Source organism: Ostrinia nubilalis, chromosome 12 (assembly GCF_963855985.1).
Source record: "Ostrinia nubilalis chromosome 12, ilOstNubi1.1, whole genome shotgun sequence".
NCBI classification, from domain to species: Eukaryota; Metazoa; Arthropoda; class Insecta; order Lepidoptera; family Crambidae; genus Ostrinia; species Ostrinia nubilalis.
In genome coordinates this window covers 2,465,404-2,483,439 of record NC_087099.1, presented here as the reverse complement: position 1 = coordinate 2,483,439, position 18,036 = coordinate 2,465,404, and the positions used below count along the sequence as shown (strand labels likewise).

General features: G+C 36.3%; 2 protein-coding genes across 2 annotated transcripts in view; one reads left to right on the top strand and one right to left on the bottom strand.

Moving 5' to 3' along the window:
• LOC135076617 (rootletin) overlaps nt 1–4,123 on the top strand; it is a 44,900-nt gene extending 40,777 nt beyond the window's left edge. Inside the window, exons 38-39 of the mRNA XM_063971042.1 lie at nt 2,769–2,903; nt 3,964–4,123. Of these exons, the coding sequence (XP_063827112.1) occupies nt 2,769–2,903; nt 3,964–4,074 (246 nt within the window). The 3' untranslated portion in view covers nt 4,075–4,123. The remainder of the gene's footprint in view (nt 1–2,768; nt 2,904–3,963) is intronic.
• Nucleotides 4,124–8,848: 4,725 nt separating this feature from the next.
• On the bottom strand, nt 8,849–11,273 carry LOC135076767 (ras-related protein Rap1). Its single transcript, XM_063971190.1, has one exon. The coding sequence runs from the start codon at nt 11,005–11,007 to the stop codon at nt 10,453–10,455; it is 555 nt and encodes a 184-aa protein (XP_063827260.1). The 5' UTR covers nt 11,008–11,273; the 3' UTR covers nt 8,849–10,452.
• Between the last annotated feature and the right edge of the window lie 6,763 nt (nt 11,274–18,036).

Sequence of the window (18,036 nt, the reverse complement as noted above, 5' to 3'; positions counted from 1 at the left end):
AAAAAATTGTACTTCGAATTCGATTAAAAAAAAAACTAATGGTGATAATGGATTGCCAATAATCTTAAAAATATCTCTAGCTTCTCTACTTTCCAATGATATATCACACGTTGTAATTAGATATTGAAATTTGTCAAAAATTCAAAGTTTATGGAAGAAAATGGAGTAATAATACAAAAATTATCCATACAAAGGTGATTTTGAATTTTTTTTTAATCTTTTCTTCATACTGTGATTATTATTTTAAATTAATTTTTCAAAAAACACACAAAAATAGTAATGAAAAGGAGTATAGCAGAAAATATGAGATGTTTGAAGAAACTTTGTATGGATAATTTTCGTATTATTACTCCATTTTCTTCCATAAACTTTGAATTTTTAATAAATTTCAATATCTAATTACTACGTGTGATATATCATTGGAAAGAAGAGAAGGTAAATATATTTTTAAGATCATTGGCAATCCATTATCACCATTAGTTTTTTTATAAATCGAATTTGAACTTGAATTTTTTATCGTGGTTTGTACTTTTGTTAAACTTTGGCGGCTCGTAACTAGTTATTCAATCATTATCTGGATCTGAAATTTATTTTATTTGACTAATTGTTTATTCGATATTAGTATCAAATAAAAAAATCGGTTAAAATCATGCGAGAAAAAAAATTAAGCAGTTTTTAGGTCAAATTTTGGAAAAAGTATGAAAATTGACATATCTCCTAAACTATGAAACTTAATCATAGAAAGTAAGGTTCAATAATTAGCAAATGACCTCCTCTATACGCGTATTAGCTATGGCGGGTTCAGTTCCAGTCACCCTGTATATTTCTCACTAAAGTTCAGCACTTCCAGTGGTGTTTAGCCTATAAGATTCGCGCTTGTATGCGAGTCCCGCTGCACCGGCGGGCAACTAGTAGAATCGCGCGGGCCGCGGTAACCGCAGCCTCTGCGGTTTTCGCCCGCGCTCTCTGCGATCGATTGGCGGGCGACCATTTTGTACCAGTGACTTAACCCTACAGTGCACGATTTTTCCAAATTGAACAAAAAAAATAATATTACTTTAAAATGTTATCCTTGTTTCGGGAAAAATAATAAAAAAAATCTATTTTCAATATTTTCGGAAATATTTTGAGTTTTTCAGTATGTACCAGATGTGTCCCAAAATGCATTAAGGGTACCTAAAGTTTTATGTATGGTCTGACATACTGTCAGTGACAATGAAATAAAACAGCAAGATTTATTATGATATATTTCAATTAAAAATTAAATTAATATTATAACAAAATGTTTTATGTATAATATAGTAAGTAACGACACCATAATATAATAGAAAATAGGAATTTAATGAGATCAGTACCATGACGCAGTTCATTTTCCTCTTGAATGAAATTTTACGGTTAAATCACTATTTAATTATAAAATTTACATTTTGAAATGACATAAGACAATTTTTACTTTTATTTAGGCACAGTGTTACCTTACATTTTTCACAAAACATGAAACATTTCAGCCAAATGACGTCCAGTACTAGACAAAAGCCTTCTCGAAGAATTTCCTTAACGACTGATCCCGCGCTGCCCGCATCCAGGTACTTCCCGTGACCTTCACCAGATCAGCGGTCCACCTAGTGAGGGTCCTGCCCACACTACGTCTTCCAGACCATGGACTGAAACGATGAAAGACTTCCCCTTACAACCTGGAAACGTACAACGTGTTCTCGTAGTTAACCATAACGGGGAGTTGTCGATGCCATCAGTCCTGCTGGCGTCTTTGGGTGGCACGATAGCTTTTGGCTTTTTTCATACTTTACTCCAGCATATCAGAAACGAATGACAATCATCATCATTTCAGCCACAGGACGTCCACTATTGAACAAAAGCCTCCCCCAATGATATCCACATCGCCCGGTTCGTAGCGGCCTGTATCCAGCGCTCTCTTCCCTTCCTGCTACCTTTATGAGGTCGTCGGTCCACCTTGTGGGTAGACGTCCCACGTTACGTTTACATGGCCTCCACTCCAGAACCTTGCTGACCCATCGGCTGTCAGTTCTGCGCGTACTATGTGCCCTGCCCATTGCCACTTGAGCTTGCTAATCCGTCGGGCTGTGTCAGCAGCTTTAGTACATTTATTGATCTCTTCATTTCTGATTCGAAAAATTCTCAATTTCAGTTTCTGTAACTCTTTTTGCGGGTCATCATCTGAAATCAATCAAGTAATATAATTACCCTTATTGCACAGTGACCCACATCAGGCACATACAAATAACATCCAAAATATGCGTTGATAGTAACTGATATCAAAAAATACTTATTTACCAATAAACTAGAAACAATAACTTACCCCTTATAATTTTTTTCGAAAGAAAACATTGTAATTTTAACTTTTTTTCCCAAGAGTAAAACTTTACTAATAAACTTTTTCACAAACTGACCGACTTTTTCGACTTCAAAACAGTTTACTGAGTGCAGCGCTTCCGTGGCAACAAATGTGAACTATTTTGTTATGTGCTATAGTGTGTAGTTATGGTACATTCTAATAGATGGCATTAAATAGCATCGTGTTACGAAATATAGGCAATAATTTGGTATGTACCATATATGTCCCACTATGCGCTGTAGGGTTAACTGCGTAATCACGCAAATTATCGGTCCCGTGAGTTTTGAAATAAAACCGCAATTCCACAACGGCCGCGGGCGCCGTTGAAAATCGCGCCATGAGTTCTTAGCCTAAAGATGTTATTCCCTCAATCATACGATCGTTTATCCCACAGGCGGCTCAACTTCGCGCACAGCTGTCAGCAGAGATCCGACGGCGACAGGCGTACGTAGCACGCAGCGGCCGCGCCGCTCGTGACGTGCAGCGCCTGCGATCAGCGCTTGGAGACTCGCTGCGGACTGTCTCACAGGTAATACTAAGTTACTAGTTCCCACCACTGCAACTCCTGTGTAGCCAGGATCTACAGCTTGATCGCCATGAAAACACAACCAATGAAGGTCAAGTTCAGGGGTTCCATACAAAAGAGGTGCCAAAGGAACTCTGACAGGACTCTATTGAACCATCGCTGCGACATAGCACGTAGCGACGTGCAGCGCCTGCGATCAGCGCTTGGAGACTCGCTGCGGACTGTTTCACAGGTAATCTCGCAGGATTTTAAGTTCTGTACCCAAGGTGATGCCAAAGGGATACTAGAGTTTCCGTGAGGGACAAGGTGCTAAAAGAACTATTGAGCCATCGTTGTGGCATAACTGCGCGCGCAGCTGTAGTTAGAGATCCGGCGGCGGCAGGCGTACGTAGCGCGCAGCGGCCGCGCCGCTCGTGACGTGCAGCGCCTGCGATCAGCGCTTGGAGACTCGCTGCGGACTGTTTCACAGGTAATCTCGCAGGATTTTAAGTTCCGTACCCAAGGTGGTGCCAAAGGGGCCCTGTACACAAGGTGCTGACAGGACTACATTGAGCCTTCGCTGCGGCCTAACTTTGCGCGCAACTGTCAATGGAGATCGGCGGCGGAAAGCTTATGTAGCGCGTAGCGAATCGCGTCGTCGCAGGTAATGCCCACAAGGTGCAAAGGGACTGTAGACAAGGTGCTGACAGGCTGTATCCAACTTACACTTAGTCGGCCTCAAACTTGACAACAGGTGGGCGAGACGATCGCTTTCGCGACTTTGCGCCCACGTCGCTCAAATTATTACCCGCTGATGGGCAGTTTGTGGCTTAATTAAAACATTAATAAATGAGATTCTGTATTAAAAAAAATATGGTAAGATCTTGTATTAAACAGAGTCCAAAGTTTGTAGTCTTTTGTGTGAAATATCATGTTTGACCTATTGACTCAACAAATTCTCAGTATATTTTTCAACTTTGTTATTAAACTCATTTTATTACAATTCATAATATAGTACTTTAATCCCGGGCTGTGCACGACACAGCTTACTGCAAGTGCTTACAGTAACTCCTGTTCGTTCCAGGATCCTGCCCTGGACTGCTATACTCTGGAGCACGAGACGAGGAAGCTGGATAGCACACTGGCCCACAGCCTGCCTCCGCTCAACGACAGCTATGATTCTTCCAACAAATAGACACCGCGACGTTACACCCAGAAGAATACTGTACGGGTGTCTTAGCACATATTACCTACTATCTACTATCGTAGTCGGACTATTACATTTCTAGAAAGAGATCAATTCTGTTTCAGTAGATTTACAAATGTATTCGATGGGCATCAAGAACTGTATGTGGGAACCACCGCATTCGAATGCAAGCATAAGAGTTGAATAGAGAAATTCTTTGTGGAGTCTGTTATTTAAAAATTTGTTAAAAATTTAATAAGAAAAATATCTTCACACTTTTGACAGACTTAGATAAACCAAGTAATGATAGTACAGTAGAACGCCGATTAACCGAATCGCCAATTATCCGAATCGGTCCTAAACGTAATATAAAAAATTAAAACCAAGTAATTTTTGATTTTTTTGTTGGAATTCGGATATATTTCAACTGAGCGTTATTGTAGCAGTTCTACAATAACGCCAAGTAGGAAATATATCTGTTTGGTAAACTAATTAAAGTTTATTATATGTGTGACAGTTGGTTTTTCCCTATTACACCAGTCTATGTCCGATTATCCGAATTTTCGATTATCCGAATCGACCCCGGTCCCAATTAATTCGGATAATCGGCGTTCTACTGTATTTTAATGGTTTGGAAGAGACACAATTCACACTTGTAATAAAAAATATGACTTCGAAAAAAGAGGTACAAAAACATGAACTTTTACAAGACGCACAGTTAAAATACACTGTTACCTCCATAAAATTTATGAAATGAAATTCCAAGATTTAAAATAACGCACAAAATATTCACAAAAACTTTTACGTCTCTTATGGGGTACCTTAAATCTTCCATTCAGAGCAACTATGTAATGCACAAATTAGTCATACGTCTTCGTGTTGAGGTCAGCAACAATATTAAACGATGATCTGTCACTTAAGTCCAATAAAAATTGTCCAAATAGCTGACTTGTCACCAAAAAGTGGCTAAATTCTGTCTAGTGGCTTCTACTTTAGTAAGTATTAAGTCATTTGTAATAATAGTGATGTGTATTCTAGTCACGTCGTATTATTAGTTTATTTATATGATTATTTATAATAATACAATATTTATTTTAAATTTAGATTTCGAGAATTTGTTGACGATTCTCAAAATTGTAATCAAAATCATATGTATTGTATTTAAATGGTTGTCCTACTAAGGTTTTTCTATTACATTAGCTTGTAAGACTTAAAACTTTTTATTAGGTCTACTATTTGAATCCTACTTCTACCGCCCTAAATAGTCAATTATTCCACATCGACTGCCAGAAGTATCAAACATCGATGCCAAAATCATTGCAGTTATTAAACAAATTAGCAAACATTAGATTTAGTCGAAATTTTCGTTTTAGTTCGAAAGATGAAGTGTTACATTAACTTTCACTTAATTAAACATGTTATCATGAACTAAAATAGATTTTAGAACCGCACTCGCAAAGGCAATGAAGTGAAGCCGTGTCCATAGATCGAAGTCGCGAATAGCTATCTTCAAGCTACCTTAAATAGACAGATCTTTGGAACTGGAACGTATCCCATTAAGGGTCCCACGCATGATGGCATCTAGTAGGTACTTATAAACGTAGTAGGCAGAAGTTTATCGCAAAATCACGAGTCAAGTTGGGCTGAAACTTTACCTGTTATTTAATTTTGCTAAAACAATAATAGCAAATTAAATCGTCCTTACTAATCAACGCTCCATATCAGTCAAACTGTTTTACACTGTTTCGTAATATCTGTAAATTGGTAATTTGAAATTCCTCAAATAACGACGTAACTATTCATTACGTACGTTCATTAGCAAAGAGGTTTATATTATACATAGTTCTAAGTTATATTCCGTTACGTTAGACCCTTAAGACTTGCGGATAAAGCTAAGTAATGCCGGTGAATCATGTCATTGTAAGGTCGTAGATCACCCGGAAGGCCGGAAGTAAGCTTCTAATAAACCTGAGTCATTTTATAAGAACAGGTCTAGTCAATGTTCAAAGCGTGAATTTATTCTCGATGACTAATCAACACAGCCATAACACCGCTAAGTAGGACGATGTTACGTTAAAATCACGCGTCTTAGTTATGAGGTAGTATCGAACCTTCTGAATTGTTTACAAATGTTTGTAATGTATTACAATTAAAATATTGTCTGCCAAGAGCATTAAAATAGATTATGGATGTAATAAGTAATTATGTGGTTGTGCTGTGGTATTAATGTATTTCAGCAACAGATAAGGAATACTATTAAGTCGAAACTAATATGAAATGCGCAGATCTCAAAAATTATATTCAATAATCCAATTGTTTACAGTTTCCTTAATGTACCTATTTGCAGAGAAACAAAATGTTGTTTAACATACATAAGCCATTACGATATCATCTTGAATGTATGTAATTTGAAATTATAATGAATAAATTGACTAAATTTATTATAAGTAATCACTTCTAGTTAAGTTTAACCTAGTCACTAACATTGTTAAGTCCGTCCAATATAATTATAAAGTAATAGCACTTAGTTACATAAATTTATAGAAAACTGTAGTCACATTTTCCGCCTTTAACATCTTATGAAAATAATGCAGATAGACCAAAATATTATAGTTCTCTATAATTGTTCATGAGTGTTCAATTACTCATGAAACTATTGTATAATGACGTAAACTGCAGAAGCGTCATCAGCACGTTTATTAGTCTAATTAGTCAATTAATATACCAACTGACATATTTGTAATATGTTATTCTATTTACTAAGGTTTTAAAACTAAATACAGAGTTTTCTGTATTATTACTAATCACGTCTTGCTCAAGCTCTACACCTTTTACAATTTAATATCTAACTGTCCAACTGCAACATATTTAGAGCCATGACATGTTTGGGCGATTCTTATCAACATTTACTATCACTATGCAAATTCATGTGATAAAAATAAACATATAGATAAAGCATATATTCCTCAATATTATGACCGTTTATTAACCCTTAAATGCATAGTGTTGCCATATGTCTACGAAGTATTTTTTTAATTATAAAAAGTAACACATTTTATAAGCGTTTCTGAACGTACGCTAATATCATAGAAAACATCATAATACAATAAAAAAAAAACGCAAATGAAGGTAGATTTGAAAAAAAATTAACCGATATTTGACGTAGCGATTGCGAAAGAGAAAAAATTGGTAGTGTTAAAATTTGTGGTATTTGAATTTCGGATTCAGTGAGAATTAATTGCTAAAACGATTGGAAAAAAATACATACGTGTTAGAAATAATGTAAGAATTCATTATTAAAACTTATTTTTTTGGTAATCTATCCCGAATGTGCCTTCGACTTGATTTTTGTGTATGTAGCCAAATGTCTACACCATGCGTTTATGCCATTAAATTGTTCTATGGTTTGCTTATTTGGCTTTTCTTTTCAGCATGTTTGGCTCGCTATCTGAAAAGGAAATTGAGGCAGCTCTTGCTGCTTTAAATGATGGTGCAGTCTCAGAAGATGATGAAAATTTAGATGATGATAATATCGATTTTTACCCAAACGTACGGGATTTATTGCATGATCTGGATGAGGAGTCCATAGATCATAATCTACCCTTGGAACATAACGAAGATCTGATCTAATATATGCTCCTCTTCATAGACTATGGGAGGGTTATGTTCCAGGGTCTTCGTTATGTTCTAAGGGTAGATTATGATCAATGGACTCCTCATCCCGATCATGCAACAAATCCCGTACGTTTGGGTAATAATCGATGTTATCATCATCTAAATTTTCATCATCTTCTGAGACTGCACCATCATTTAAAGCAGCAAGAGCTGCCTCAATTTCCTTTTCAGATAGCGAGCCAAACATGCTGAAAAGAAAAGCCAAATAAACAAACCATAGAACAATTTTACGGCATACAAACGCATGGTGTAGACATTTGGCTACATACTGTTAATTTTCAAAAATATACTTTTTTTTCGTACTAAGATTTTTTTTATTATTTTTCCCTCTATCTGTGACTAAAAATCTAATTGAAATATTTTTTTCATAACTAAATAAAAAATCATGCATTTAAGGGTTAATCCTTTATGCAGATAAGGGCATGGTTTCCAGGATTCATGACCCGTTTGAAACCGAACGCGATAAGCTGCGATACGAGCTTCGGGCGAATAGTTAAACGCTCATTACAATTATCAAATTTGACCGTTTCCGCGACGTCGTTCCCCAGAGGTCGCAATTGTATGTAGATTGAATCACTCTCGCAAGCTTTCTATTTCAATTACAATGTTAGTTTTGTTTAGGCGTTTCTTTTGTATATCCGCCCCCATGGTGAGCTCGATCTATGTATGAGACCTTGTTTCACTCCATGGGCGCGCCACAGGCCAGGTGTAACGCGACACTTGTTGTGCATGATAGATCGCGCCGTTTAGTTTACACTTAGGCTAACTTAGATATTGTGTTCATTTTCATTGGACTGTGTCAATTCTTATGTTACTAGAATGTCGACATACGCCCGCCACGTCACACTGCCATTTATTTTTATCGTGTTTGTAACTACCTAGTCGTTTAGTGATGTAAGTGAATACACATTTTATGAAACTTTTTACACTGTAAGGCAATAAAATAGTTGTAGATGGTAATTGTTGTTTCAATTAATTGAATTCAATTAAAATACCCAAGTCAATTGACGTTCATTTGATTGGTGAGGGGAACAGCGAGGGCGAGCGTGCTGTGAGTCACGCAGACGACGGGAGAGCCGCAAACGGCGACAAAGTATACCCCAAAACAAATATTTAAAATTGGTTTTATTGATAAATTTGCAAAAAAAAAGAAATTAATAGTTAATGTACATGTCGATTAATTATTGATTGCAAAGATAAAAATATACAAGTTCTTAATTTGCACAATATATATAAAAATATAATTCAACTCAGATCAAAGTCATTACCAATATCCTTGTGCAGTAATCTTACATGTTAACAGAAATGCAAATGGAGGAAACATCTAATCCCGTAACAATATTTGAACACCTATATAATTATTACGTTTAACAAAGTTTATAGCAGCAAAACTTAGGTTGGATTTATATAAATGAGCCAGTTACCATAAAACTTTATCCATTTACAATAACGATAATTTTTTTATTTAAAGTTTTCAATTTCATAGATGAGGGGTTATAGTCCACTTTTGTATGCCGGTGGCATGCCTCTAGCCACCGCACTGGACTTCTCTAGGCAGACGCTGAAGACACTACGGTCAGCAGGGTGCAATCACCTAAGGCTCACTAATATTTGTTCAAAGGTTATCAAGTCCTAAATGGTGTTGCATTATCAACTTCCCTTCGATACATTTGAATTATATAACAAGACAATAATATATCTGAAAAAATTTAATGTATCCTTAATATTAAACATTACTTACATGCTGGTACAGGCCTGCTGGCACATTTTCCAGGTCTCTTCGGAGCCTGCATATTCTACTCTCATTCCAAACGTTCAGAAGTTTGGGGCTCTTGTAAACATTAGTGCAATCAGAACAATATTACTAGAAAACTAGAAAATAAATCATCTTTCCGTACATTGCTATGTTCAGACAGCGAAGATATATTAATAAATGCATTTGGAATTCATGTTATGACTATATAATTTTTTACAAAATGAAGAATAATTCTGTGTAACATTTGAGTATATTTGAATGCCCTTGAGATAATGTCATGGTAAATACACCCATTGTTACTTTTCCTGTTCAAAGCAACCGTCTGGCTGAACGTAGCATTGTTACTTCATTGAATATTAATAGAATAACATTAGTTATTTTTGAAAAGACTCAAGAGTTTGGCTGTGACCTAAATAATTGGTCCATGACAACTACAATTTTAATTAACATTAGATAAATGAATTATAGTAATTATTGCATGTCATTTACCTATTTTTCATATTGATTATTTTACAATACACCTACATGGAATCCCGCTGCAATTGCCATGGATTAAAATACAATTTATTGTAACATTAAACTTCTGAACCTAACAGCATCCACACATTACAATTGGAATTTCTAGAGTGAAACACACACAGAATCGTCGAATCTATCCTCAAATATATCTCATTAACTATAAAAAACAGACCAAAATGTGTAGTAGCTACATTTATTTGGGTAGGACTGGATAAATCCACGATGCTCTGTGCATTTTCCACTCGTGCTAAAGCACTGGTTCACGACACTGCTCAACAAATGCACATTCTCGAAATGCTACAGGTGCTCGCCAAGTGACGAAGCTCAACACCCGATCTAGTTAACTTTGGGAACTGTCAAGAGCCAAATCCGGGTACGAGAAGTCTTTCAAATTATTAAATATTGTATATCTAGACGCGTCTGAGGCTCCGCAACACTTACAGAAGACGACACACTTTATTCTTCCTAACTTTCCTTTCCTCTTTGGGTGACTTCTTGTTGATCTGTCTTACTAGGTCGTAGAATACGTCGTTGACGTTGATTTTCGCCTTCGCCGAGGTCTCCATGAAGGCGCAGTTGAAGTGGCGAGCCAGGTTGCCGCCCTGGTCCTTGCCCACCACGCGCTCCGCCTCCAGGTCGCACTTGTTGCCCACCAGCACCATCGGCACGTCGTCCTTGTCCTTCACTCGCAGGATCTGCTCCCGGAGATCCTGCAGGTCGTTAAACGTAGACTGTGCGGTGATCGAATACACTAACACGAATCCCTGGCCGTTCTTCATGTACAAATCCCTCATCGCGGTAAACTGTTCCGTGCCGGCAGTATCCAAAATTTCGAGCATGCATTGTTGACCGTCCACTTCCACCTGTTTCCGATAGCTGTCTTCTATGGTGGGGTCGTATTTCTCCACAAAGATGCCTTGTACGAACTGTACCGTGAGGGCAGACTTTCCCACGCCTCCGCTACCTAACACGACTATTTTGTATTCGCGCATTATTAACTATTTTGTATCACGTGTTATTAATTGTTGAAATCAAAGATCAAATCGCTAAAAAGCACATTAACTAGTGAGTTATTGCAAAAAAACTTTTAACAAGTCAAACCGCCATGACACAGTAACAGGGCGATGGCTCACTTCTGCAATGTTGCCATAGAAAATAATTTTAAGTATGATAAGCAAGCCAACAAGCCATCACGGTATGCTCTGTGTTTTAAAATCACGTTTTCGACTTGGATTACTAAAATATTACTTGTACCATTGCAGTTGCACCACGCGCGGGCGTAGATTATTTAATACTAGCAGTAGTTAATTGAATTCGCTCTCGACCAATGCAAAGTACTTATTCTTATCTATGTCACAACCTAGCGATTATTGTTCTATGTATGTGGTGACGGTAACGTTCCGTTCCTGTTATCGTGACGTCATCCAATGGGAAGGATGTTGTTATGATTTGGAGTGGGAGGATGTAACAAATAAATATTAATCAAATTCGTATTATCTCGAAATGTATTGGCAAAAACAATAACACTAGGGCACACTCTAAGGCTCATAGCTTAGGTCTAGACCTAACTTCAGCAGTTAAATTATGATTGAGTATTTGAGTCAAATTGATCAACAGACTTTTGATAAGCTCCCCTTTCAACGATCAACGGACTTTTATTGAATTTACAAATAAAAACAAACGTAACGACGTAACGTTACTAATTGAGACTGGTACAATAATTAATTATAAATCTTGTTATAAATAAATGGGTTGAGGTAATCAAAAATTAATTAATGAAAATAAAATCTATAAGACACGACTTTAAAAAATAACGAAAATATTATTTCTATTTTTAAGAGGGCAACACTGGATCTGTCAGGGTGAATTATTTTTTGTTGATTCCACTACTTCCTACTAGATGGCGGGCAAGCTGTAGAGCTTGGAAGTGGAGGTGCTAGAATACTGAAGATGGCGCTATTGCTTTCTGTACATTTATTTTAAATATTAAAAAAAAAATCGGATAAATATTAATTGATTAATAATTTTGTTTTGTTTACATTTCCAAATTTTGCTACTCATTCGTTCAACTCATCATTCACCGTCACGAAATCGTGCTTTGTTCCTTGTAGTAGCTTTCGTCCAGCACATAGAGAAAAGTAATACATAGGAAATAGAGAGCCCTCTCTGTCAAATTTTTGAACCTACTAATTGACAGCCTGGTGTTAAATTCCCTGTACTTAACCTACGTACGTAACGCTCACATACATACATAGTACACGCACACATACATACATAAAGTGCACGCACACATACACACAGTTCACGCACACATAGGCCCTCATAACCTTCAAAGAATTATTGTTTTTATGATGTACAATGTAGAATTTTTTCAAATCCATTATTTTGAAAATATTTATCTTTATGGTATACGTATTGTATTATTTTCAAAACAATGGATTTGGAAAAATTCTACATTGCACATGGAAATGCAAACAGGCCTCCGTCACTCGCCTATGCCGGCCGAGATAATTACCTACAGCGCGCGACAACTTCAAGTTGCAAATCAGTCAGGACCGCCACGCGCCTGTGAGCACACGCGTATTTCTATACACGCTCGGTCGATCATCGTCACAATCAAGGTTTATTGTTCCAACAGCACTGTTATCCTTCTTTAATGTAAAATCGTAGTATTTAGGAATAATAATTAACTGTACTAATTTGAATATAAAAAAAAACTACACTTTTTAAATAATTTTGTAATACTTATGACAAAAAACTGTAGCAATAAAATTATTTTAGCTAATATAAACATTAACTTACTTCACCGTGTCTATTTTCCGACACTACACCTTTTAAAACTATTTGTCCAATTTCGAATTATTGCAACACTGAAGTTTATTAATAGGTACTTTAGAGATGGTACGATTATACAAACACCACTAGATTAAAGATTACCAATCGTAAATACAATAAATGCTTCTTAAAATTAAGTTATTATTTATTTTACTTTGCTTATACAACCCTGACGCTTGAGCTGCGAGGTAGATTAATTCTGAACACAAAAAATTTGCGCTCTTGTGAGCGTAGTAGTAAGGTGCGATTTCGAATGCACCATGTGCGTTGGATATTTTGCATTATTATTATTACCGTTAAAATGTCGGCATCTGATCCTACACAAAGGAGTGCAATTTCTGTTGCTACTATTATGTATTCTGTGATGCAAATAAGTAAACAAAAACTTTTGAATTTAATAATTTTACTTTATTTATGAACACACATAATATTATACACCAAAAGCGTCTTTTCGCAAAGTTTTCAACAACACTAAAAAAGCATTTGCACATTGAGAAAACTCAGATCACTTGTGAACATAACAGAAAGTTTCTTCGCGATTCACGAAGGAACGAACAAAACTCCGATGAACCAGAACAGCAGCAGGTACGAAGGAATGAACTTGAATTTGACTCGACGACTCTTCAATACTTTAATAGGGCCACAGAACACTTAAATGATGGCTAAGAAAACAAGAATGCATTTAACATAACAAAAACAACACCGGCCATTTTGGAGGAAAAACAAAGTTGCCATATGTTAAATAGTAATTTCTACTACTCTATTATGTAAATTATAACAAAAAATGTCACCGTTCAGTTTTAAATTAAAACAAATTAATTTCATTTAAAAAAAGTTTTCACATTGTAATTAACAATATTCTCAAATATATTTTAATTAAGAAAAAAATTAAAATATGAAGGAAACAGGAGCAGCGACATCTAGAGCGTTTTAGGGTAGTTAAAAAGTATTTGAATTTATTCACCGATGTCGCTGTTTGGAAGCAAGTTTCACTTCGATGACCGTTGTATGGAAGTTTCCGCACCCTGGTCCAGCAGTTGACTGCCTATGGCTGAAATGACGATGATGTATTATTTTTATAAAGATTATTAACAACAATTTGTATTGCTCGAATTACTAATAGTCCTATTAGCCCCTAGTGTTAGGCTAAATAAGCTTGTGTTACGAGTGGGCTCACCACAATAGTCGAGTGGCGGTGGGATTCGAACCCGCGTTCCTCGGATCTCGAGTCGGCCAGTCCGACCCCTTCACCGTTCGGCTATCGTGGCTATAATGTATTAGTACTTACTTATTATTAAGTAACTTACTATCAGGAATAATCATGATTTAATAATTTAATGTGCCCCGAACGATCTGAACTTCTGAAAGCGCTATCCAGTGGCTAAGATAACTTTATAAGTGCGTACGAATATTAATTATCTGCGATAAGACGCCATAACAAATTTAGTACGTCGTACGGATATAAACTTGGTATTTCGTTAAGGAAAGTTTATGATCTTGCAGGACAATCGTAAAACGCATATAAAATGTGAGATAGGCGACATTTTCTTAGATAACGTCAACCCTTTTCGCAATGTGCAACATCATCATCATTCCAGCCATAGGACATCCGCTGCTGAACTAGGCCTCCCCCAATTATTTCCATATTGAATGGTTGGTAGTGGTAGCGGCCTGGAACCAGTGCCTTCTTGCTACCTTTATTAGGTCAACAGTCCACCTTGTGGGTGGGCGTCCCACGCTGGGCTTTCCGGTATGTGGCCTCCATTCCAGAACCTTGCTGCCCCATCGGCCGTCAGTTCTGCGTATTATATTTCTGTACCCCCAGTGAAAAGGGATCTAACTCGACTTAGATCAAAATTGACTTTATAACATAATGTGAATCTCTGAAAAATTAGCTATTTTTGTATCTAATCGGTAAGTTTCTACGACGTATAGAAAAGAAAAAAAATTTGTGTCAAATGATACAAGTAAGGCTTTGTGAACCAATTTTGAGTTTTCTTTCGTGTATATTGATACATGTCTACTTTTAACAAAGTGTACCGGAGGCTTCTTTCAATTTTTTATTGTGTCAAGAGGTATGACTCGTGTTACTACTTTTTACACGATTGAAGTTGTTCAGATTGAATTTGTGATTAACAATATAAGATGACTCATATTAATATACACAAAAAAAACTATGTATTGTTGGTTGGTGAAAAAGAATGTAACTTAATTTATAGCACAAAAAGTTAAAGACAAAAGGTTATTTATTTTGTGTATAATGATTCAATTAGACTAATACCATTAACCACAAAAGTTTCGTACATGTGTAAAATGTTATAAGTTACTTAGATCAAAAACATTTGAAAATCGTAACTAATAATTTGCTTAATTATTTGGTGTAAAATTATATAACTTACCCCAAACGTCAGATTAAAGGAAAAAATAATGTCGTAGTTTATAAATCAAAGAACTTTAGTTTATAGTTTTAATAAATAATGGTGAACATCTACTAGTAAAACATATAATTGAATTCATAGTGCCTAACGTTGTCAATAAAAGTACTTAATAAGTGCTTTATAGAATTTACAAGAGCTCCAACTACCAGAACTCTTTATAAACAAAACTCATCACCTTTGACAACAAATTGAACTCGAAGAGTCATGTCGATAACAAAATAAAAATGGCCTGTATAGCATTCCATCAGTGCAAGAGACTCATTGGTAGTAGATGAGGTCTCAACCCAAAGATAACACTTTGGCTCTACACGTCGGTTATATGGCCATCTTACACATATTATTATGGATCACTTGTGTGGTGGCACAGAACACAACTATCCACAGTAAGATCAAAACTCCAAAGCCTGCAACGCCTAGTAAGCATAGCGGCCACTAGTTGTATGAGAACCACTCCATCGACATCACTTGAGAACCTTCTGAATCTTAGATCTTTAGACCGCAGCCGCTCTAAGACTTAAAGGTAAGAACGGCATATAGAAGCAAAATAAGGAGACAGGACATTTCACGATCCTGCACAAAATCCTAATAAAAGAAATACCTCTCACCGAGGCACCCATCGACAGAATTCCCTGTGTTCACATCTTCGACTGAAGATATAATATCCAGCTTACAGCGGAAACGCAAGATTGCTCTGGAATCAATGAAGTTAGGATATACACTGACGGCTCCAAAACCCAAAAAGGTACGGGAGCTGGTGTCTTCTCGAATTACCGAAATATACTAAGAATATCATCAACAACACTAGATAAACACAATACAATTTTCCAAGCAGAATGCAATCAGAGCAGCACAGGCGGTTGCAACCATAGACATCCGAGGTCTGAATATAAAAATAATCTCAGATAGTGCAAGCAATACAAAGCAACTTAATATACTACATTATAATACTTATATTGGAATGCCATGACGCGCTCCTAAGTCATTAAATAAATAATAAATAATGATAATTGTATTTGGTCCGGAACAATTATAATGCCGATACCATAAGCACAGATCAAGACCTGGCTGCGCTCCAAAATAGAAAAATAACATCACACAGAATGGAAAGATTGTGAAAGATGCAGGCAAACAAAAGATGCAGTTGTGGATATATCGAAAAAGTTCTCCCGCAGCCTCATAAGACTAAACAGGGACAACATCCGCAAGGTCCTAAGTGTAATAACAGGTATGTTAAACAAACACCTACACAATAATAATATAGCTGTTACAGACAGCCTACTGTGCAGAAGATGCATGGAGGCAGAAGAAAAACCGCAGCACGTGCACAAGGAGTGCACAAGCGTAGCAGATCAACAGGCTCAAATTCTCCAATCACCAGGGTCGCTGCAGAAGGCCTGTAGCGACCTAGATAGGCTGCTGCTACCTGGGGGGATCTGGAGCGGTTGGAATAGGAAGATAAACTACAAATAGCGCACAATGGTCTAATCAAAAGGCTAAGTGCAATATTCGATTGCCCTGCATAACTAACTACGAAAGTCCTTATGAATGGATACTATGTATAAAGTATACAGTGTGTCCGGGCTTGTAGTGATCAAACTTTAAGGGCGTAATCTATGGACAATTTTATCGATGAAAATACTTCAAATTTGGGGCCTGACCCATTTATCGAAAAATTACATGGATTTAAGTTTTTAATTTTTAGTTTTCACCTCTTCCTTCAAAAACAAGTGATAGCGAGGGTAGCTTAACACTAATAAGCAAACATTTTATATCATGCGATAGTCAATAAAATTATCTATTAGCAGAAGTAGAAAACAGATACAAGTTTCATACATTTTAAGGAAGTAAGAATGGATTTAATTAGAAAAAAACATGACTTTTTTCACTTCTTTTTCAGTTATTTTCCAACACAAGAAAAACCAGGTCGTTAAGGTATGTTTTATTTGCATTGTATTATTAGTATTTGAGCTATTCTACAAAACGAATGTAAATTTATTAGTCTACGTCTATTAGTTTCGACGTAATTGTTGAACAAAGATGCCCCTTCCCAGCGGTTTCCTTAGTAATCGGAATAGGTTGTGAGATTCTTTCAGGCAGTGCATTTTCGCATGTCGCGTGCGCTATGGAAACCGCTGGGAAGGGGTATCTTTGTTCAACAATTACGTCGAAACTAATAGACGTAGACTAATAAATTTACATTCGTTTTGTAGAATAGCTCAAATACTAATAATACAATGCAAATAAAACATACCTTAACGACCTGGTTTTTCTTGTGTTGGAAAATAACTGAAAAAGAAGTGAAAAAAGTCATGTTTTTTTCTAATTAAATCCATTCTTACTCCCTTAAAATGTATGAAACTTGTATCTGTTTTCTACTTCTGCTAATAGATAATTTTATTGGGTATCGCATGATATAAAATGTTTGCTTATTGGTGTTAAGCTACCCTCGCTATCACTTGTTTTTGAAGGAAGAGGTGAAAACTAAAAATTAAAAACTTAAATCCATGTAATTTTTCGAAAAATGGGTCAGGCCCCAAATTTGAAGTATTTTCATCGATAAAATTGTCCATAGATTACGCCCTTAAAGTTTGATCACTACAAGCCCGGACACACTGTATAATTATTTAAGTGGCATGTGTGGCTGGACTTTATCTGCTTAGCTCGCAAGTATAAAATGTCTTGTTAATTCATGTCTCTATTGATTTAAGAAGATTTCCGCCTTAGGCAGTTCGATTTTTTCAAGTTATT